The sequence below is a fragment of the Stegodyphus dumicola genome, chromosome 1 (genome assembly GCF_044657685.1).
Source record: "Stegodyphus dumicola isolate Sdum_Otavi_A_Nest chromosome 1, ASM4465768v1".
NCBI lineage: Eukaryota > Metazoa > Arthropoda > Arachnida > Araneae > Eresidae > Stegodyphus > Stegodyphus dumicola.
In genome coordinates, this window is record NC_140768.1 from 64,737,376 (window position 1) to 64,760,797 (window position 23,422).

The following is a 23,422-nucleotide window of genomic DNA, read 5'->3' on the forward strand; positions in this document are numbered from 1 at the left end:
AAAATTAGTTTAAGTTGCATTAATTTTTAAAGTCTGAACCAAGCGGTGTCTGATGAAAGTTCATAATAATTAGACTGGGTTTATTATTTGAAAATATAACATGATTTCGTAATTTAGTTACCCATTATTAATTTAAGCTCTAAATTTTTTCTATATTGGACATTAAATATGAAAATTGCCGTTGTCATGCGTATCGTTGAAACTGTGTAAAATTAAAATTGCATTTTAGGTCAAGCATTAGTTTTTAAAAAAGACAGCTTTCTTTACCCAAGTAAAATCTGGGACCTCTGTATCTTTAACTTGTTTTGAACATCACTATTACCTTTCTGTGGAAATCAGTTCTTACTATTTAATTTACTCAAAATAATTTTTCAAGAGTTTTCCTGTTACTGTAAGTCCCACCAGTATCGGTAATGTTTTTTTTTAATTATTATTATTATTATTATTATCCGAGCTTCAAGTTATTCTAATTCTACGTGAGCGGATTTTTGGCCGTTCATAAAAAATTAAAGCATTTACACCTGAAAAGATGTTTTAAGTGTGAGTGCTTCGTTTATCAAATGCACGAATTTTGTAAACTTGAAAATATTTTCGAAGGTTCTGATAATGCCTTTAAGGCAGTTTAAGTTCGTTTGTCTTGCAGTGGACTCGTTATTATCTGAACAAATGCTCCTATTTTCTATGCCTAAAATGAAGAGCTTTGAACGTTTAAACTATCAAAGAAAAAGATACATTAGATACTCCAATTCAGGTGTCGGTAGCCTTTTTAGACTGCGAGTTAAAATCAATCAAAATGCGTGTACTAAGATGACGTTTCGGGTTAGTGATATTTTCAGTTTAAAACAATCCTTCCTGGTGAAAATTAAAATAAATTTTATTGAGAAAATAATTACAACACGCTTTAAACATAAAATGAAAAATTCTAATTATTATAAAAATAAACGTAAATGAATCAATTTATTTTTCTCTTCGATATCAATGGCTTCCTGATGCTGAAATTGTGACTTCATTTTATTTAAGTCTGGCTCATAATTAGTTGTTTTAAGATGAATGCGTGCATCTGAATTTTCGATAGTTAAGCTGCTGCAGTTCTTGTTTAAATTAAGTAACATGTGTGGAAATATTTGCTCGCAAACTGTAAGTTGAACCGAATGCAGACAAAATGGCAAAATTTTTCGCTACTGAATTTACTATTCTTTCGCTGTTGACCATGTGCTACAACTGAGAGTTAACTAACAGAAGACATTAGTATTGCCAGATGTCTTTCAAGGAATTATAGATCAGCGTTGCCAAACTTACCGATTTCTTCTTAAAATTATGTTACAATGTTTACTTTTTTAAAACCATGTTTGTTACTGCAACTTCGTAATCAAATAAAAATGTTATTTTTTATTTTTAACTTATTTTTTTTTTTAGTATTCTTCTAGAAATTTCATATTTACGTTTTATAACTTATTTTTATATATTATACTTTATTTTTGGAACGCAAGTGGGTCACTTGAAATTATAAAATGGGCCACTCGGTGACCCGCGGATCATAGGTTGCCGAGGCCTTCTCTAATTATTTCTGTGAATGAAATGGATGTTTGGAAATTCCGATGTTATATATAAGTGTTTCAAAATGGTTTCACAACTAAATCTCTCTTAAACATGGGTTACTCTTGAACATTTCGTTCTACTTTAAGAAATGTCGTCATGTGGGCTTTGCTGCCTTTATAAAGTATATTTTTAAACAATGTAGAGTTACACGTGCCTCAGCAGAGGTTATTTTCGTATCTTTTACCTCATTCCGTTTTTCGAAATCGGGTTCTCATGTCTGTTTTCTGTTAATATGAAGTTCTTCATTACCTTATGATTCACGAATTTCAACTTGAAAAGTGCAGGTTGCATAAATTGTGATGCTGAAATCTTTCACCCGTCTGGAACTGAGAGGTGAGATCGATGAAAATTGGTATTTCAGTGACAGTAATACTGTGAAATCAGGTTCTGTTTAATGGGTTGGAACTTAGGACTTTCATAGATCTTTTCCATGTGTAACATAAATAGAACCAATAGCCTTTAACAAGACCTCCATGAAGGCATCCCTTCGCTTTGGCATGTTTAGTCGTAATCTCAACCTCAAATCCTTTGAAGTAACACCGTGCTATGCAGCTATACTTCTTTTAAATCTTCATCTTGCTTTTGTACATCGTCTTGTTTTTGGCTTAGAAGATGAAATAGTGCTTTATAGAAATAATGTACCACTTTTGATCTGCTGAAACGTCTTATTTTTTGTGAACAGATTTCATTACTTTCAGAACAATTTCTGTAGTTTCTGATATTTCGCTCAAGTTTAGTTCTTTGCCTTCAGTTCTGAAGGCAATTACAAAATTAATCTTTTCTCATTTAAAAATTGACAGTATTGAGTTTAAGAACTTTCATATGACATGAAAGCGCTAATTTTCATAACATTTTATCATAAAATCAGAGAAATTAGTCATAAAACTGGTTAATTTGACATTACATTTATTGTCCTGTGACTAACTAGTCCTGTGAAAATTTTGTAAATTAACGCTGATTTTTGTTGTTTGACTTCTGAATTAGTATTACATTTATTCGTGTAATGACCTTGCGGATTAATAAGGCACCATAAGGAAAACGACACAAACATTTATTAAAAATTAACTTTCAAAGAATAATGAAAAAAAAAAATTAACTTTCAAAGAATAATGAAAAAAAAATTAACATTTAAAGAATAAAGGCAAACTCGGAGCACTACCTCGCTCCTACAACATAATTAATCTATCACCTGCCTCTCTGAGGCTAACATGCAACTGGCGTCTCTCACTTGCTGGGCTCTGCCAGGCAGCTGATTGTCTCACCGCTGCCAGATACATGACACCCCCCCGGTAAGATTGTGCTACGCCAAAGCGAAGCAGAATCTGAAAACTGAACCAGCAAATACAAACTTAAATTGTATACTCCACATACCAAATTAATTCAAAATATATGAACATGTATACATGATGTAATAACATACTTTAAAATAAGTGCAATAAACATTCATCTCACAACAGATGAACAGATGGCTTGATACAATACCGGAGTTCTGTAATAAAACATATATGCAATACTATTTCAAAACACACTATTATAATGCAATATTAAGTGGAAACCAGTAATTTGATTTTCAAAACAGATGGAAAGTAGCTCTCGTACAATTCCGGAACAAAAAAAAGTAACTAATGCAAAGTTTTAAAACATATTAGTTTATACTTAGTTCCCACCTATTTCATTCACCCACTAGTCTTGAAAGACCATCTGCATTTTTTAATTGTGCACCAGGGCAATGAGAAATATGAATATTATAGCGCTGAAGTGCCATTGCCCACCTCTGTAATTTGGCCGAATGCGGTGCCGACTTATACAAATATAATAATGGATTATGGTCTGTGATCAGCTCGATATTCGATCCAAACATCCAACACTCGAACTTTTTTTAATGACCACACAACGGCATAAGCCTCGCGTTCAATAGTTGACCAGTTCTGCTGAGTTTTCGAAAGTTTTTGACCGGCAAAGCTGATAGGATGCAAACTGCCTTTGCTGTCTCGTTGTGACAAGCAAGCACCAACACCATATGAACTAGCATCACACTGTATGGTGTAAGGTTTTTCTGGTTCTGGAGTGTACAGTTTTGGTGCTTCACACAGTCGACGTTTCAGTTCTTTAAATGCTGATTCCTCAACATCAGTCCATGGAATTATCTCAGGAATTTTCTTTTTCGTAAGCTCCGTCAATGGGCGAGCTATTTCTGCATAATTCTTTATGTAATCACGATAATAGTTGAATAAGCCTAATGCACTCTTTAGAGCAGTCTTTGTTTTAGGACTTTTTATAATTTCAATGGCATGTAATTTTTCAGGATCAGGTTGATGTCTTCCAGCTCCTATTATAAGTCCTAAATACTTTATCTCCGAACGTGCAAAAACACATTTCTTCACGTTCACCGTAAACCTGAGATCACTTAATGTAGTTAGCACAGCATCTAAATGTTTGAGATGCGAATTCCAATCTGGTGAAAAGATAGCAATATCATCAATATATGCTTTGCAAAAATCACTATGTTTTCTTAAGGCATCATTCATCACTCGCTGAAAAGTAGAAGCTGCATTTTTTAATCCAAAAGGCATCACTTTCCAACGATATTGGGAACGATGTGTCTTGAATGATGTTAAATCACGACTTTCTTCTTCTAAAGGTATTTCCCAGTAACCTTTCAAGACATCTAAACAGGTGATAACATTCGCGTGTCCAATTTTATTGATTAGATCAGTCACATTCTCCATTGGAAAATCAACAGGCTTGGTTACTTGATTCAACAACCTGAAATCAATACATAAACGCATACTTCCATCTTTCTTGGCAACACATACGACTGGGTATGCTATTTCAGCTTCACTTGGCTCAATAAGACCCAAGCTCTCCAATTCTTCGATCTGTTTATCTACTTCAGATTTCAAAGATTCTGGGATCTTATAGATGTATGGCTTTTTTCTTTCAGCTCCAGGTAACAACCGAATTCTATGTTCACCAACTCTGGCTCTTTGGATCTCCCCAGAAAATAACGCGATGTGCTTGAGTAAGAGCTCGTGTAATTCCTTTTGTTTGCTATCCTCTAAATGACTAATATCCACCTCGATGTTCCTTCTAGTTACTGCGCAATCTCCTTTATTTGGAGTGGTATGAATTTCCCCAAACTCAGAATCATCTTCAAATATCACTCCCACAGTTTGTGCTCGAACATAAAATTTTCTTATTTTGTTCACATGAACATGCCTCACACTCCCATCGGGTAATTTAACTTTGTAAGAATGAGGATTCACTCTTTCAACAATTTCACCTGGACCTGTCCACCTAGCATATAGCTTGTTGCTAGAGTCTGGTATAAGTAAATATATTAGATCACCATTTTTAAATTCTTTCAAACTTTTGCGACGGTTAAAATAATATGCATAAGCTTCTTGTTTTTCCGCGGCAGATAAAGAAGCGAGCTCAGATGCTTTCTCTAAATTTATCTTTAATTCTTGTAGATAATCAACTGCTGAATTACTCAGATTAAGAGGTAATGGTATTTCACCGGACCATGATGATTTTAACACAGCTAAGGGACCTCTAGCTTCACGACCGTACATAAGCATAAATGGATACACCAGTAGTGCAATTTGGAACTTCACGATACGCAAAAAGTAAATAAGGTATGTGCTTGTCCCAATTAACAGGATCTGTGCGAATTACATGATGTAACATTTGTTTAAATACCCGATTCCATTTTTCCACTGAGCCGTTTGATGCTGGGTAACCAGGTGTCGAAAACCGAGGATGAGTTCCTAACCTTTTTTCGAATTCTTGAGTTAATTGTGAGGTAAAATTAGTGCCTTGATCCCTATAAATTATTTCTGGAATACCGGTTCTCATAAAAATATCTTAAAAGAGCCTCACAAGTAGCTTTAGCAGAAAGACTTTTTAAAGGTATGACTTCTGGCCATTTTGAATGATTATCTATTAAACACAAACAATATTTATGTTTCCTTCCTGAAGGAGGTGAAATTTCACCAATAATATCTATATTTAATGTATGAAAGGGATATGGCGCGCGAACAATAGGAGTAATCGGAATTTTATCCGATTGTCTTTCCGGACTTTTTAATTGACATCTTTCGCATGTTCTACAATAATTTTCTACATCTTTGGATATGTTCGGCCAATAAAATGAAAGCTTAATTCTTTCTTTAGTTTTCCTCATACCTAAATGATTTCCGAATATGGAATCATGAGCTAATTGAAGGACTTTATTTCGATAATTCTCGGGCAAAACTAACTGTTGTATGTTTTCCCCACAAATTTTTTCTTTATGAAATAATAATTCGTCCTGTAAAAAGAAATTATTCTTCCCTACTTCAGCGTCCTTAAAAGAATTTATTAACGTTTGGCAGTTTCTCTGATCGACCTTAAATTTATTCGATTCCGAATAACTGTTTAGTCTTTCATCATTCTGATTCGCAACTGAGCTATAAAAAAGATTTACATTTGACAGTTCAACGGCGCCAACCTCAAGTTGTTTTTGTTTATGAGTTTCCGGTTTCGTCTCGGGGAAGACTGTTGATTCATTCTCGTCTTCAAATATGCGATCCCATACATCTGGTGTAATTAAACATTGGACATTTAGCTTATTTGTCAACGCGAAAAGAGCTTCTACGCGCGAATATAGACAACTGTTTGGTTTTTTGTAATAAATGGGAATAGTTGCTAACGTTGCCTCTATGACGTCGCCAAATGCGGAACTTAAAATGATTTTACCCTTACTTTCTATTTTTAAATCAGGAATTAATGTAGTGTTCAAAATTGGTATTTCCGTACCTGAATCTTTTATAGCTTCTACTTGCTTCCCTGCAATGTAAATAGGAATCTTTTCCAAGGAATAAAAATTAAGTTTTCCGTCGGAACACTCGGGTTTTTGTAAATGTTTAGAATTTACATATGTAACAACCGCATTGTCCTTCGGTTTAGTTGAAGTGTTAACTTTCGGTTTGACCGGGAAATTATCGTTCTGTTTATTGGACCTCTCAAATTTATTTCGTCTGTTCCGGCAATCCTTAGCCAAATGTAAACTGCTACTACACACATAACATTCTCGCGGTTTAAACGAATGTTTCTGTTCATTTACCACTAAATCTTTTCTTAGCGCTGGTGGAATATATTTAGAGTTTTTGTTGTATGAATCACGAAAATTAGCGCGTTTTTCACCTCTTATGTCATCAAAAGATTTACCTTTTGCGATGAAATAAGTGTCGCATTCCTTCGCTAGTTCTTCTGGACGTAGCCAACTTTCACCTTGTCGAACTGCAACATGGCACGCTAAATCACTATCCAATGTTTGAAAAAGTTTGTCAGAAATTATTAAGTTAATTAAAGACTCAAAATCATTGACGTTTCTACTTTTACAATAATGGATCCAACATGATCTTAAACGAGAGGCGAACTGCAAATGAGTTTCCCCCGTCAACCTTTGAGCTTGGCGAAAATTTTCTAAACATATAATTGGTGATGGTTCATATTCCTTAAGAATTAAAGATTTAATTTTTTCATAATCTTTCAAATCATCATCTTTAATATATACTAGAATATTAGAAGATTTATCACCTATCAGTTTAAGTAAAATTTCAGATTTAAACTCATTTGCTACGTTCTTATGCTTAAAAGCCCTTTCTATGGAATCAAAAAATAAGTTCCATGCTTCACCCTTTTTAGGTACAGAAATCGATAATGCCTGTACAGCTTTCAAAAGCTTATCTAATGAAAGTGTATTTTCTACGTTATTACTAGATTCGTTGCTACTTTCAATTTGCATTAAACGCAATTTCACAATTTCTTCTGACTTTTTCCTTTCTTCAACCGTAGTATTAAGAAATTCAATAACAAAATCTTTATCTTTCAAATATTCTTTAGAACTTAAAAGCTTATCTTTTAATTCTACAACTTTTAAACTAGATTCGGCTTCTTCACCGAGTTCCTTCAACACCGAAATCAAATTACTTTTAACTACTCCTTTAAACATATTTAGAAGAAATTTTCCTTAAAGTTACAACAAAAATTTCTCACCTTTTCTCCAAAATCCAGTCGGCTTCGTTAGCTCTGGTTCTCGAAAGAGAGCGTGCTGTAATGACATTGCGGATTAATAAGGCACCATAAGGAAAACGACACCAACATTTATTAAAAATTAACTTTCAAAGAATAATGAAAAAAAAATTAACTTTCAAAGAATAATGAAAAAAAAAAAAAATTAACATTTAAAGAATAAAAGCAAACTCGGAGCACTACCTCGCTCCTACAACATAATTAATCTATCACCTGCCTCCTCTGAGGCTAACATGCAACTGGCGTCTCTCACTTGCTGGGCTCTGCCAGGCAGCTGATTGGCTCACCGCTGCCAGATACATGACAATTCGTTTCCATCCTGACGAACGAAAACAAATTATACCTTTTATTGCTAAATCCGAACTAGAGTGTATTCATAAAAACAGGGAAGATTTGGATATGTACTTAAACAAAAGGACTCAAGTTCAAATAAATGTAAAATAAGACTCAAGTTAAATCTATCTTCTTGATGACTGCTTGCATGAAAAATTCAGAAATTATTGTTTTAGAGGGAGTCAGTGGATTTCCATAAAATTTTCTGCTTTATAAAGCATTCCATTTCAGGGTCTGTACTATATAACACAGGCCCGATTAGATATTAATTATTATTAGTAATAGAGTGATTTTTACATGTTTACTTTAACATAATTTTCGCTATTAGTATTTAATGATTAAGATATATTAGGTATTTCTCCCGCCTTCTTAGCATGTTTTCGTGGTGTAATAGTCATCACGCTCGGTTTGTATTCGAGAGGTCCGAAGTTCGGGTCCCGGCAAGGGCATTGCTCATTTTTCACGATCTCTTGTTTCAAAATTTATTTAATGTCTCTACAGATGCATTGCAAATAAATGTACAAACAAAGCCGTAGAATTTGTGTCTTTACGTTAACATTTTATTTTCAGCTTTTGCCTGTTCGCCGTTTTATTGATTAATGTTTTGCCAAAACACTTGAAAAAAAATCGACTAGTTGCTTTTTACGACTCAATTTTTCCCAGGCTCTGAAAGGAAGAGAAAAATGGAAGCTAAGCAACTTGAACGTCGAAAATAAAATAAATTTCCCATCCAACAAATATGCCACATCTTTCTCTCTGTAAACAAAGGCAAAAAAATATGACTCTATATATTATTCCTGTCATCGCAAACCCACTTCAAAGATTCATCCACCTTCATCACGGAATACCTCCGCGAATTTCTCTTCGTTTGAATTGGGGTTGCCACGTTAGATCTCAGTGAAGAATTGTATTTAATTGCAACTTCTTTTTCAAAGATGTACTTTTTATTAAAAGGTACGTATATTGTTATGATCCTTGAGCTGTTGCTTCTTTTTTAAACATCAAAGAGGAAAGAAACTACGCCACGGAGCAGGCTTCCGTCTTACAAATCCTACATCATACATACATTCTATACATTCTAATTTATATGAAGATGCAAAGGTTCTGTTTTCACATAAATTAAAATATCAGAAATAGGAATCAGTAAGCTCGCTGTTGTTTTACTGTTGATGTTAAATGATTAAAAATCATGATGTGCTGAACAGCTTACATTTTTTTTTTTTTTTTTTTTTTTAAACTTGCTGCAGAGCGATTTCGAGTTTGAATCTCAGAGAAGATGTGAGCGAGCGACTTTGTTATTTATACTATGTGGACTGAAGAAATCTGTTGTTCCCCTCCCAGCAACCTCTGGAGATGACTTTCGGCTCACCGTATAGTTTAGTTGCTTGTTTGCTGCATAGACACCCTTACAAGCATCCATGCCTTCTCCGGGATTCAAGTTCGTGCTTAACGGTACGGCAGTCAACATCGCTAACCATTACGCTTGTTGAGCAGCCCGAAAAACGGGTAGGAGCCCTTCGGATTCCATCCTACTAAATGTCCCAAAAAGGGGCAATAAAATCATTCGATCATTCCTTTTGTTCGAATATCTATCTATACTTATTCTTGAGGCTGTTCTGAGCTGTACACTCGATCACGGGGCTACACTACAACAGCATCATACCTCCTTCTTAGAGGCTGTGTATGATTTGTAAAATATACTTTGATGTCAAAAATTAATGTTTACTAATATAAGTTTCTCAAACTGTTTGATGAAGCTGAATAAATTATCGATTTCAACATAATATTTTATTATAAAAAATTAGTTATAAATGTGACCGAAATTCAAGTATGAAATTAAGTTAAATACTATCAAGAAAATGAGTGAAATAAATATAGTGAGAAAAATTGAACAGTTTTAAATTATGTAGATTAAGAGTCTTGGATTGAATAAGATATTTGATGATATCTGATTTGGATGAATTAAGATATCTAAAGCTATATGATAATCCTAAATCCCACAACTCTCTCACAATAGAATTTCGTGCTAAAAATTAAGACTAACTCCAGGCAGTAGTCTATCGTTTCCTTTCAAGCAGTTTTGTAAGAATTCTTGGGAAAATTTGATGTCTTTGAGTAATTTCTTCCTCTTATATTCGAAATATGTCGGTCCAAATATAGAGATTTAACTAAAATTCGGAAAATTAATACGGAAATTTCCCTTCCTATAAATAATTTACGTATTTTGCGAATACATTATCTCAGCATGAGATCCAGCATTTAATAGTATCTTGAGTAAATAAAGTAAATAAATGCGTTATAAGGTTTTCCTCCCGCCTTCTTAGCGTGCGTTCTTGGTGTAGTGGTCTGCACGCTGGGCGCGTATCCCAGAGGTCTGCGGTTCGATTCCCGGCGAAAGCGTTGCTCATTTTTCATGACTCTTTTTTCCAACTAACCTAATTGCTTTACAAATGACGCTCAAACTTAATGTTGGTGGATGATGATCCTCCACACCCAGGATTTGGCGATTGGGTCCCCTAAAACCCCAGTCGCCTTTTAAAAGGGGGAGTATATAAGGTTTTCATTTTTCATGACTCTTGCTTCCAAATAACCTAATAGCTCTACAACGTCAAGAGTAAAGTAACTGCCTATCTCTGAGATAAAGATTAAATAAATATACCTGGCTCAGAGCGGCCAGATGCCTTCTGTTTGGGTGATTTTTTGCAGCGCTATTTTATCAGCTTGTTTTACCAAATTTGTGTGATGGACCGAAGTGTTTTGTGAAGTTTTCTGCTTATAATTCTGTAACAAAACTTTATACTGCAACAAGATGAAATTTATAGAATAATTTAGTTTAGTTGTTCGTGTTAGTTTATAAATTAATCTCTCAACTTTTAAAGAAAAATGCAGAATACACGCATTATTTAAGAATTTAAAAATTATGCTTATATTTCAGGTGATCGAGTACAACATGAGGGTAGAATGCAAATGCCATGGAGTTTCCGGTTCCTGTGAAACAAAGACTTGTTGGAGAGCACTGCCCAAGTTCCGTCTTGTGGGAACCATTCTTAAGGAAAAGTTTGACAGCGCTACAGAAGTACAGCCACGACGATCCGGCAAGCGCAGCCAACTCGTACCTTTGAATGCTTACTTCAAATACCACTCCGACACGGACTTGGTTTACCTGGACTCATCTCCGGACTTCTGCGAGCAGGATTCGCAGATCGAGACACCGGGCACCCACGGGCGCCAGTGCAACAAGACTTCACGAGCAATTGATGGCTGCGATCTGCTTTGTTGTGGTCGCGGTTATACTAGCCGGTCAGAGAATGTGACTGAAAGATGCGACTGCAAGTTCTATTGGTGCTGCTACGTCAAATGTAGAGACTGCAAAAAAGAGGTTGAATTTAATTACTGTTTATAGATTCATTAAGAAACTTATAGATAGGGCATAAACAGACTATATTATAAACATTACGCTCACCGAATTGGACTTGAGAAAAAATAAAAGGCAAAAATGGCGCCGTAGGAGGTTTTTCAGTTAAATCAGCCAAAATGTGTATTATATTTGTTTGTTGCATTGTTAATCTTAAATGCATAAGTACAACTTTGACTGCCAAATTTTCATATTTTACGTCAGGTTTTTTACACTTGCATTTACGTAGCTATTGTTAGGCATTTTAAAGGAAAATATAATGTTATTGTTTTCAGGTAATAAATAATGATATTGCGGTTAATTTACACTGGCTGTTTTGGGAAATTAATTTTTTAAAAGAGCAAATTTAGAGTCTAATAAATGTATACTTCTTCATTTGTAAAGCTAGAACCCTTATTAAAATGTTTAAATTTTAACTCGAACTCTAAACAGCATTGTATTTCTCACTTTGTGATATTTTTAGAAAAGTTTAAGTTATTCGTTATCTGAAATTCATCTATAACGAATTAGGCACATTTAAAGTTTCCTTAAAGAATACGAATGTACAAGAATAATAATTAAAATAAACCATTAATTTGCATTAAAATAACAGAATGGGCATATCTATAAAGTCCCTTATATTTACATATATTTGTATTAAAATAAAGTTTTTGAGGTATGATTTAGTTTAATTTGTTTCTTTTTTTATGACTATTTTTCATCCAGTTGGACTCATATTTCTTGGTTATAAAAATTGTGAAACAGCAAACTACTTTATGCTAAACTTTATTTAGAAATTTACATAAGATTTATGAAATCTGTATTTACAGTTATTAGTTTCTGAATTTCTGTAATAAAAAAAAGTTGATTTTCACTCAGTCAGTTTTTAAATAAATTCTGGGAGAGAAGTGAATTAAATTAATGTTCTGCTGTTTATTTTATTCCAGCTTACATTACAATTTCTTACAAAATGTCGTTCAAAAAGATCAGTAATATTTATAAGAAACAAATAAAATGTAACTATTCGAAATTTTAGTGTGAGATCTATGCTTCGGATTTATTTCTTAAAGCTAATTATAAGGCAAAAATATTTTGCTAAAGTATAGCTGTATTTTTCCGCCTAATCGTATGAAAACTACTCTATACCGAAAAAATGTTACGAGCTATTTATGAAAGTAGATTTAGATTTTCAAATTATGGAATTAAATGCATTTGAAATGAAACCTTAAATTTGGATATCAAGTAGATGGCATATTGTGAAACAACATTATAACTGTGATAAAAATTACTTAAAAATTATAACTGAAATCAAAAATGTTAATTTGATATTTAAACTAACTCTGAATTATATCCTGCAATTCAAAACTATAGATTTAAGTCTGAATTTAAAATCAGATGTAGAGTGTAAGATAATTTTTGATGTCAAATATGAGAAGGTTAAGTCATGTCATACTCGTGGTAAATGATATCATTTTCAGTGACGTATAATCTTAGAGCCTAAACTAGTTAAATCAAAATCTTTGAATGAAGAAGGGGAAAACAAAATCTCTAACTTTGGGATAGGAAGGCATTTCAAAGAAATCTCTCTCTCTCTCAATATTTTGGTCATTTATGATCGAAGGAAAATTGTGGCGTTATTTTTAATTTCTCAATTCAGTCGCCATCTTATAACTTTGATTAAAATATTTCTTCTCGAGGTAAATTTTCTATCCCTTTTAAGAGCTGGCTTCTTTTATCAAAAGAACTTTGCTTCTCTAAAGAGGGGGAAAAATCAAATTCTGAACTCCTTTTCCCGGTAAAGTTTTCTTCTGATTCTCCCAAAATAAATTATCCCTGTTCCTATCATCTATTGCGTGCGAACTTTGCTACATTCAAGTGAAGAAAAGCTCGCATTGTTTCTGTTAAAAGTTCTCTTTTTTGTTATTTTTCCCCTTTCCTTCATCTTGGGTATTATATGGGACTCCATCGCATCATCAGTTTCAGCTCGAGACAACAACTTGAGACAGTTTGTTCGACTGGACGAATGTCCCCATGTGATTTATAACCGCGAAAGGGGGTTTGGGGTTTGGAACAGCAATCTTCACCAATTCATCAATCAAGAATTTCTGTCAGGACCACAATTCGTTGCGAAGAGAATAGTGGTGGAAAAAAAATAAAAAAATAAGTAAAGATCCCCCTCTTAAGAGCCTATCAATCGATTCTGGTACCAAATGATAAATTCTTGCTAAAACTTTTGTTGTGAAACTTTTTGGAAGGTGTTTGAGACAACAGGCTTAATCGAAGATATCAAAGACGCTTACCATTTTCTGTTCTAGAGGGCTGGAAAGGAAAATGACTGACTTCAAGTCAGCTGGAAGTCCTTCATCCCATGACTTCATCTAATATCTTCAAAAATCAAAAGGAAATCAGCGCTTGAATGTTTATCTTCCCTCGATGAACGAATTTATGATTTCTTTGATACAATTCTTCATAATATAGGCCCATATTCATAATGAAGCCAAAGTGGCAATTATGTTGCAAAACAAGTAAAAGTCTCTAATATAAAAATAAATATAAGTGTGTGTCCCAAATATAAAAATAACATATTCGACTTTTATATTCGACTGCAATTTTAAAATATATAAGAACAATGGAAGCGGCACAAAAATGCTGTTAAATAAAGTAGTATATCAAATTAAAATTCCCCTAATTTAGAATTTTTTTTTCCTTATTAGATACTCACGAATTGTATAGCTGTTATATAAATCTAATTTATCTTAATGGGGGTTATCTTCTTATGAATTATAGATAATATGCTTTTCATCGCTACTATTTATAAAAGTAAAGGAACAATGTCAGTATTAAATTATCTCAAACTTGTCATCCAAAAATAAAGTAATAAATAAATAATATAATAATGGATAGGTAATATAATTATAAAGTTTAGAAACCTTCTTTGCAATCATAAACTGTAACTAAACTTCAATAGACTGGCAGCGAATTATCGCTAAGTCTGAATTAACTGAAATTTGAGAAGGGTGTAAAAGACCTTTTTATTTAAACTAAGAACAGAAGGCACTCTTGGGGCTTACAGTCTCAGCCAGCACTTATGGTGAGATAACTTAAACTAACAGCAAATTCAAATGTAAAATTTGAATTCAAATAAGCTAGTAACCGAAAGCTACACAAATCAATTAGCGTGAAGTTGGCTCAAAACTTAACCGCCGTGGATATTCAGCTATCGGCAATTATAATGCAAGGCTGAAGACTACAATCTTATCGTTTCTAACAACCTGGTAATGTGTCCTCGAGAGGGAGAACAGGCTGTGTCTTGCTATCTAAAACCCTAACCTAATATACGCGAACTAAACTAAATACTTGCAAACTAATTTGCATTCTGGCAGGGAAACGGGAGAAGTGACGATAGAGATCCAAAATATAAAATAACTGGTTAATTAACACAAAGGAATGCTACATAATAATACCAGGAAACATAAATAGCCGAGCCCTGAAATATTTACAAAATTTGATTATCTGTCTGTTTTACGAGCACTAATGTTATTTCTTGATTTTAGTGTTTTAAAATATAATTTATTAATGTTTCTTTTTTCAATATACTTTAAATATATAAAATTTTATATGAAATATTTTTCATTATATATTTATGAAAACTAGTGTTATTTTAATAAATTTTATATTCATATTATAACAATAATAATAAGAAGCGTGCTATACAAATGTATCATTTACTACTGTTTTATTCTATTTTTTAATATTTTATAAATTTAATCATTTCTATTCATAATGCCTCAATTTTCAAAATCGATCATTAATGTAGCAGTTATAAAACAACAAAATATTTATGTAAGAAAATTCTAATAAATCATACTGGATCTAGAAAAATTACCTCATAATTTAAAAACCTGCAGATATAATTTTTTATGAATAATTTTCTCAGTATTAAGTGTTCCCAAATTTAACAAAGGTAATAAACCTGTCGTAAACTCCTCTTATAGTTTGGCTTTGTTTGAAAGAACCCAAGAAATAAACTATATCAGTCAGTCTGCTAACCGTTTAATTCACCAATATTCCTTTTTTAATCATTAATTTGGTATAAAAATAATAGATAAGAAATATGTCTTCATACTATTGTCTTTAATTTACTTGCCAAAAAAAATATATTTTACATAACCATGCTAAAATTGCATCATCCCTTGTTATAAATGTAACTATTTACATTTAATTACCTACTTTTATAATAGTAGATTCTTGTATGGTAATTAGTTACCGGTTTATTCTTAATCTGCTAGTGGCTTCTATTGTTTTTCGAGGAGTGTGACTATTGTTACATTAACGAATGATTTTAATATGTTGCTGTAAGATACGTTGCACAGCTGATTATTACAATAAAACTAATGTATTTGTTGAAATTTCTTATATTTCGTATAAGCAAGATTTTTTACTTTAATGCTATGATAGTTATCCTTATGAATAATAATCATTATGCTTTGATTATACTGCATGATTTAAATTATGAGTACACTTGTTCGGGAGCATTGTAAATATGTATCACTATTGCATAGAATTTCAGCACTTTAATAAATATTTATTATGTAAATTTTAAGAATGTGTGTTTTACTTTACTTTAGCGTATTTCGCAATATATTTATTATCTTAACAGCTAAAAACAGTCTTTCGACATATTCTTTTTAATTTAAATGTTTGTAAACTTTTATGCCGGTTTTTTGCCGAATTACTTCCATTTGGAATTGCACCCAGCCTGGCTGGAATCGGTGAACTGGTCTCTTAAGTAGATAAGTTCGTTGCCAAATCTGTAATAGGAATTTAAGAGTTCATATATAACTAAAATTATCGAAATAATGACACATTCTAACTGTAAAATAATTTAAGCTGTTTCAATGAGACATAGAAATGATTAACAGGATTCTGCAAACATTTTTCTCCAGCATCAGAATTAACACAATGAAATCAATGAAATTATAGGGTAATGCAATATGTAACGAAAAGAGATGAATAATTGGTGAATATTCCTCAGAAAATAATCGGTATAAAACTGTGATATGATATACAAAGAAAGAAAAACAAATGTCTTATCATGTATGAATATATTTACATCTATACGTGTTTGCTGATTTTAGAGTTTACAACGAATTGACAGCTTACGTTTAAAGATTTGTAATATTTAAAAAAAATCAAAGAAAGCAATCGAAAACATAGCTAGATGCCCTTGAATTTTATAACTTTTGACATATAAAATGACATATTATGTTAGAATTTTTAAAAGTCCAGTTGCTTATCCTTTCATTACGCTCCTTGTATATTCAGTTATTTTTGGATATAGTTTACATACTGATTGAGCTTTCAAAACCTCATTGTTTAGCATTTTTGTAATCAGCTGTATTCTCTGTGTTCTCTTCAAACTACTAAGAACGTTAAACACAAGGCAATGCGAAATGCCTCAAATGCGTAAGCTTGTACAGCGATCTCTCATACACTGAGCCAAACAGTGAACTGTGAACTAAACTGAAAACTTACGTTGATACTAAAGTATTTATGCAGGATTTCTACTGCAGTAGCAGTACTATCCCGAATTTATTCCCGAATTTATTCCCGAATTAACCCGAATTTATTCCACAGTGGGCCTGATGATGAAAAGTACCTGAAGAATTTCTCGTAGCGAGAGAGCTTGATGAAACTTTTAACCGGTAACTAAGAAAACTGAAACCTGACCTTCTCTTGGGTCTTATACAGTAATTTTTACCGTCAACCAAGAAATTATCAGTATTTTCGGTTTTTCAAAATTGCTGGAAGGCATACACAGTTACAATTACATAGAGCCGGATACAGTTACAGTTACATAGATATCGGACCAAAATGTCCCCACATTTGACGATTTTTGGAAATTTTCCGCTAAATTTGGCTCAAAAATTAGTTCCCAAAACCATCGTCAACCATACAAGAAATACTACAATTTACATATAATTTCACTAAACTTATTTACTTTCGTAACAATACTTTCAATCAAAAATTTTTTTTGTCTCTATAGAAATTTAAATACCGCAACAAAACAACATTTGAAATATTGGTACTTTTTATAATTTAAATCATTTATGAAAAAACATTAAAATAGTCGAAAATCTGTTAAAAAGGAAACAAAACTGAGTTTTCCTGAGTATGCTTCTTGTGGCACATTTTGGATCTAAAGGAAAGTTTCAGTTCTGTTGAAGCTTTATGTAATTGTAAAGAATGCCCTTCAGAAGAGTAATAAACGTGACTTGTAAACTCTTAGAAGTGTACTGGAATTATCAAATGACAATTTGATTCGAGCGCGTTAACTGCACTTAATAGCATTTAATTTCTTTCGCAGATCCTTGAGGGCAACAAGCATTCCGAAAAGTGAATATTTTGTTACCTACAATCAAGAGCAATCATGGGTAGAAATTACTTCGTAGGATTTCTGCAGAAAAAAAAAATTTCCATATAATTACTTAATTACATAACATGCGATGACATCCAGGATGTTAATGCTTCGTTCAATGTTGAGAATTGTCGGCTAAAGTTGATTACTGAGCATCAGTAAAAGCTTCTTTTAATCTATAATCATTAAAGGAAATAAGTTTGTTTTAAACAATGACAAATTAAAATAAATATCTGTGCATTATCGTAGGCTGTATTATGAATAAAAAATAGTTTAACCTACTTTAAATATTTGAAATAAAAAAAATTAAAGCTTTTAGATTTTATATTACGTCCAAAGGGCCTCTTTATATATATATATATATATATATATATATATATATATATATATATATACACGTTTGGAGAGCATTTGGGCTAATGATCCTTTGGCTGAAAATATTTAAAAACAGCCTAACTTTAAAATTTCCAATAGACAGTCTCACGCGCTGGAATTTTTTTTTTTTAATCCAATGCTGCCTGCCATTGCTTGCTTTGAAATCATTGAGTTTGTTAATCAAAAATTCGTTAAAGTTTTACAAAATTTGAAATCGATAATAAAACAAATTCCAAATTTGGGCTATATTCGGGTGGAAGCATATGTTATTCAAAATCTGATGGCTCCAAGTACCGTCGTTCTATCACAATGTGAGAAACTGTGAGAAATGTGTATACATTTATGCAGATTTTTAATTTCTTTAAATATAAGACTGGCGATAATATATGGTGGCAACAATTTGAAAAGTGAAACGGACATTTAATGTTTTCAACGCAAAATGCCAAATCAAAATTAATAGCTCTTCTCGGGGAACGCCTTTTGAGCTAAAAACAGATATTCTGTTCTGATGTAATGCATAACGTCAGAAGCGTATTTTATTAATTGCAGGAATAATTCAAACATTCATAATTATCAACTGGATATATTTTAAATTAAATGCGTTTTGAGTACCTTAGTTAGATATGTCATTAAAAATGAAATAAAGATTTAAATTATTTAGAAGCTAATTTATTGCTTTTAAATTACTAAGTTTGTTAAATAGCACAGTTATAATTTGAAAGATAAATTAAGAATTTTATTTGCGTATAAAGGCAACATTTTACAAACTGTCCATTCACCAGGCCATGTAGAAGATAACGATTTCATGTCTATTACAGTTTACAACACTTGCTAGCTCAAATATATGATAAATGGCTTGGTAGATGAACATAATGTCATTGAAGACATTTCTAACGTTAAAAAAAGGGAAAAAAACGAAACTAGAAGAATTATTAAAAGCAAAGCCAATTCGTTGTTATGAGAAGCATAAATGACTAGTGATTCTGCTTAATTCTGCAACCGAAATGACGGTGGAAATGCCTCTGAATTAAATGACATAAAAAATGTTTATGAAATAACGCGTACATAATTTTTTTCTTCATGAATTTGATGAGACTATGAATATACTTCTTTTATTTACTTAAATAACTCATGTTATCTTAGTTAAAATGACTCTCGAAAAAAAAAAGTGTTTTGGTTAAAAAACTAAAATTATCCCGTTAAAGATCTTCAATGTCAATATTAGTTATTACCTTTACTGCCCTTCATCTTTGCACATGCGTAATGTACTATAACTATCTGTCTATCTATCTCTGTATATACATTATTAGATATATTCCTTGCAGCAATGGCGAAAGAGAATTATTTAAATTTAATTTAACTTTACTATTTTCTTGTGAAACAATTTTGTTAGTACTTAGCAGCTTTTAGCGCCAATTAACTTGTTTAATTTCACTCTTTTCATTTTTTCCAAAAACGTTTTTTTCATATGTACTTATTTCAAGTAGTTTAGTTTCCTTTTAAATATTTTTACGCTTAACTAAAAAAAAGTTTAACTTTATTTAAAATTATAACTGTTTAAAATTTTAATTAGTTCGCAGCTATAATAATTACTTTTATTTCTTTGCAATTAAAATTTCTTAATTAAATTTTAAATTTAATTTTATTTTTGCTTTACACGAACTTTATACGAATAGAGAATATTTGTTAAATTCATTATTAGATACAGATATAAATTTTTAATATTAGAATTTAATTATCTCATAGGAATAGTATTTCAATATCACTGTACTTAAGTTACAGTAAAAGTAAATTAAATTAATATGCACATCAACTAATTTGGAAGTGTGAAATATAAGTCTAATTGCGCTGATGAATAGTAGCCATTAAAAATGCTATTCAAGTTTACCTGAACGTATGTATAATACATTAAAAAATTATATAAATGAAACAAAAGTTAAAAACAATTTACAGCAGAAACAAAATGTAAAATTCAGAACTAAATTATTTCATTTGCCAAAGGGGAATTGATTTTGAAGGGAGAATCATTTTCCTTTAGCAGATGCACAGTAATTTGGGTATTATCCGTTACGTCACAGTATATTCTTGAATACAAACTATGTACACTCCTGTGCAAAAATAAGATAATTTGGGAATTATGGCTATATTTAGCAAAAGTATTGAACCAAATGTACTAATTTTGCCGCCGAAGAATAATGCAAATATTTAGAGACTAATACGTAAGCGTACATGCGTGTGTGTGTGGAGGTATGATTGTGGAGGGGGAGGGATATAAGCGTACGAGGGGTGTTCGGCGATTTGTGTACTCGTACTCCATCACGAATTTCACCGTGTTTCTCGCTAGAGTTGGGTAACTTTTATAAGGTATCAAATAAAATGAGTAACCACGAACGTATGGATGACGGCATAAGATGGAAAATTGTGGGCAGATTGGAGGCAGGCCAATCACAAACGCAGGTTGCTACAGAGCTCAATATAATATCCAGTGTCGTCTGCGATTTTTGATAAAAATATCAGGCCACTGGATCCATGACCTGAACAAGGTTGATCAAAATCCATAATGACGAATGAGGATCTTCATGTGGCACTTTTTTCACGCAGACACAGGACTGCTACAGCTTCACAGATCTCGCGTGAATTGTATATTGCCACTGGAACCCGAGTTTCATGGCCTAAGACTTCAAGAGATAGAGCTGTATGCCAAAACACCCTCTGTTTGGGCTCCACCTCATTGCAGCGCATAAGAGAGAGCATTTAGCATGGTGCAGACAACATGCGCTTTAGACCAGTGGAGCACACTGCTTTTTAAGAGATGAGTCGAGATTCAGCTTGGACACTGATTCTGGGCGTATTTGTATTTGGAGAGAGCCTGGAACATGATACCATCCTACCCTCGTCAAGGAAAAGGACCATTATGGTGGTGGAGGTATAATGGTTTGGGCAGACCGCCATACGCCGCAGCATGCATCTGACAAAGGCTTCCTGGCTACTATGAGGTACATAGTAGCAGGAAAACTTAGAGCCATGTGTTTCCCTTTACTTTCCAGGGCCCTGGATTCTTGTTAAACAGCGCTCGAGCAGATAGGACTCAGCTGGTCGACAGTTACTTTGAAGTGAGCATATTCATCGCATGGATTGGCCAGCGTGATTTCCTGATCTTTACCCCATAGAGCATGTGTGGGACGCTCTTGGAAAGCAAATTCAATATCAACTTCGAGAATCGTTCCGGAGATGAAAACTGCTTTACTGCAGGAGTGGAATCGACTGTCATAGGGACTCCTCAGCTGCCTTCTGTCTAGTATGCAGTCTGGCTGTGTGTCTGGTATACCTCAAATTAAGACTCATTTTCAGTTCGATATCACATCATGGATTATAATCGTGGATTATAACACCCTTCACCATGAGCTTTAATGATAATCATGCGTACATAAAGTTGCTTTTGGATGGTACATTTCTTTCTCTGTTATAAATATATATTCATACCAAATTTCATTAAAATACCTCCATTAGTTTTTCTAAAATTCGAAATAATGTGCAAATTCTCTTAATTTTGCTCACGAGTGTATATACAGGATATGTCAGAAATATCTACTCATACTGCAACGAACGAAATTTCTTTATAATGTTTTAGTATCTAACTTAATTATAAGTTAATGTAATCAATAAATACGTATCATTGATTAGATTAGGTTTGATATAATCTTCCGGAACCTTTGCCTCTAGAGTACACTGCTAAAAAAGTCAGAATGGTGGCCATTAGCGTCCAGACTCATAGCACATCAGCGAATGTTGTTTGTTAAATGTATCCGCGGAAACTCTTACATGTAGAGCTTCAATTTCTTAATGAATGATCTCCAGCTTAACCAGTCTTCTGCGATAGAGTTTCGACATGTGTTGAGTAAGCATTGTGCTTCATAATGTAAAGATTAGAAAGAATTCAACTTTAAAACCAATACGTAGAAACCATCTGTTAAAGAGTGTACACATTTTTCTGACGGACCTTGTGAATAGGGTGTACCAGAATTCTTAATCACAAATTTAAAAGTGATACAATGTAACAAAAATAAGTATTTTTCATGGAACGTGAAATGTGAACTCGGAAACATAGTAACTGAACATCGAAACAACTGAACTCGGAAACATAGTAACAAGAACATGGAAAATGAGAAATTAAATCAGTTGTTTAATCACGACTATTTACAAAAAATAATTCTTGATAGTTGCACGAATTATTCATTGCCAGCAACTGCAGTACTTCCATCACAGAGTTGAAGAAGTGATTTAGTATGCATTTCGAAGATGCTTGGTATGTTACGTACGTTTTGCAGCAGCGACGCCGATTCTGGCAACAAATTCTCCAGAATCGAATCCGGGAGAGTCAACCTAGGTATTGTAAACGAGATTCGTTGTCTTTGTGATGCCTGTATTGTAATTGTTGGTCTTTCACTTGAACAATTATCATAAATATCAAACGCTATTTATCCTTAAATAAAACGACTTTTCCCTGTTCTTCATACTTATTGTGTTTCCACGTTCACATTTTACATTTCACCACACAATGTACTACGAAAATTGTCAGTTGTGCCATTTTTTATCCCCTCCCCTTAAAATTATGACCATCAATTCTGAGACATCCATCAGGCTTGTCTAACTCGAGGACTTCAGCTCATACCGACAAATTAACAAAAATATATAATTATAACATATTAATAAAAAATTGGAATTTCATCATAAAATCGAAAACTTGACAATTCAAGTACAAAATGAGAGAAAACAGTTAGCACAAAACATATGCCGAGAAGTTTCAATGTCTGCAGACTGATTTCAGGAAAAGGTTCCACGATATGACATCTATTGAGTATGAACACTCACTGTGTTCTGTTCCTTTTTAAACTGATGTTAAGAAAGTGCAAGCAGATGAAATAATTGGCAATTTAGTATGACTCAAATGTACGGCTAAAATTCAAGTGTATATCGTCGAATTTTAAGAATACTTGCATACCAGCGTTCCAAAAGCCGCAAATTTACATCGAATGCGATTTCCATGTTCGGTGATACATATCATTATGCACAGTTTTTGTCACTAATGAAAGTGGAATAAATAAGTCCCATAGAGATTCAGATTAACAGACGTTCATCAGATCGCTGCTCTGAAAAGCAGCATGTCGACAGACATCCGAAAGTGGTTTCAGGGAAAAGGTAAAAAGTATCGGGAAAGAAATAAA

General features: G+C 32.9%; 1 protein-coding gene across 3 annotated transcripts in view; it reads left to right on the forward strand.

Annotated features, from left to right (window-relative positions):
- Nucleotides 1-16,001, forward strand: part of LOC118181591 (protein Wnt-4-like) — a 362,494-nt gene extending 346,493 nt beyond the window's left edge. For all 3 annotated transcript variants that reach the window (XM_085815746.1, XM_085815754.1, XM_035350745.2), the window contains one exon: nucleotides 10,946-16,001. In XM_085815746.1, the coding sequence (XP_085671872.1) occupies nucleotides 10,946-11,413 (468 nt within the window). In that variant the 3' untranslated portion in view covers nucleotides 11,414-16,001. The remainder of the gene's footprint in view (nucleotides 1-10,945) is intronic.
- The last annotated feature ends 7,421 nt before the right edge of the window (nucleotides 16,002-23,422 follow it).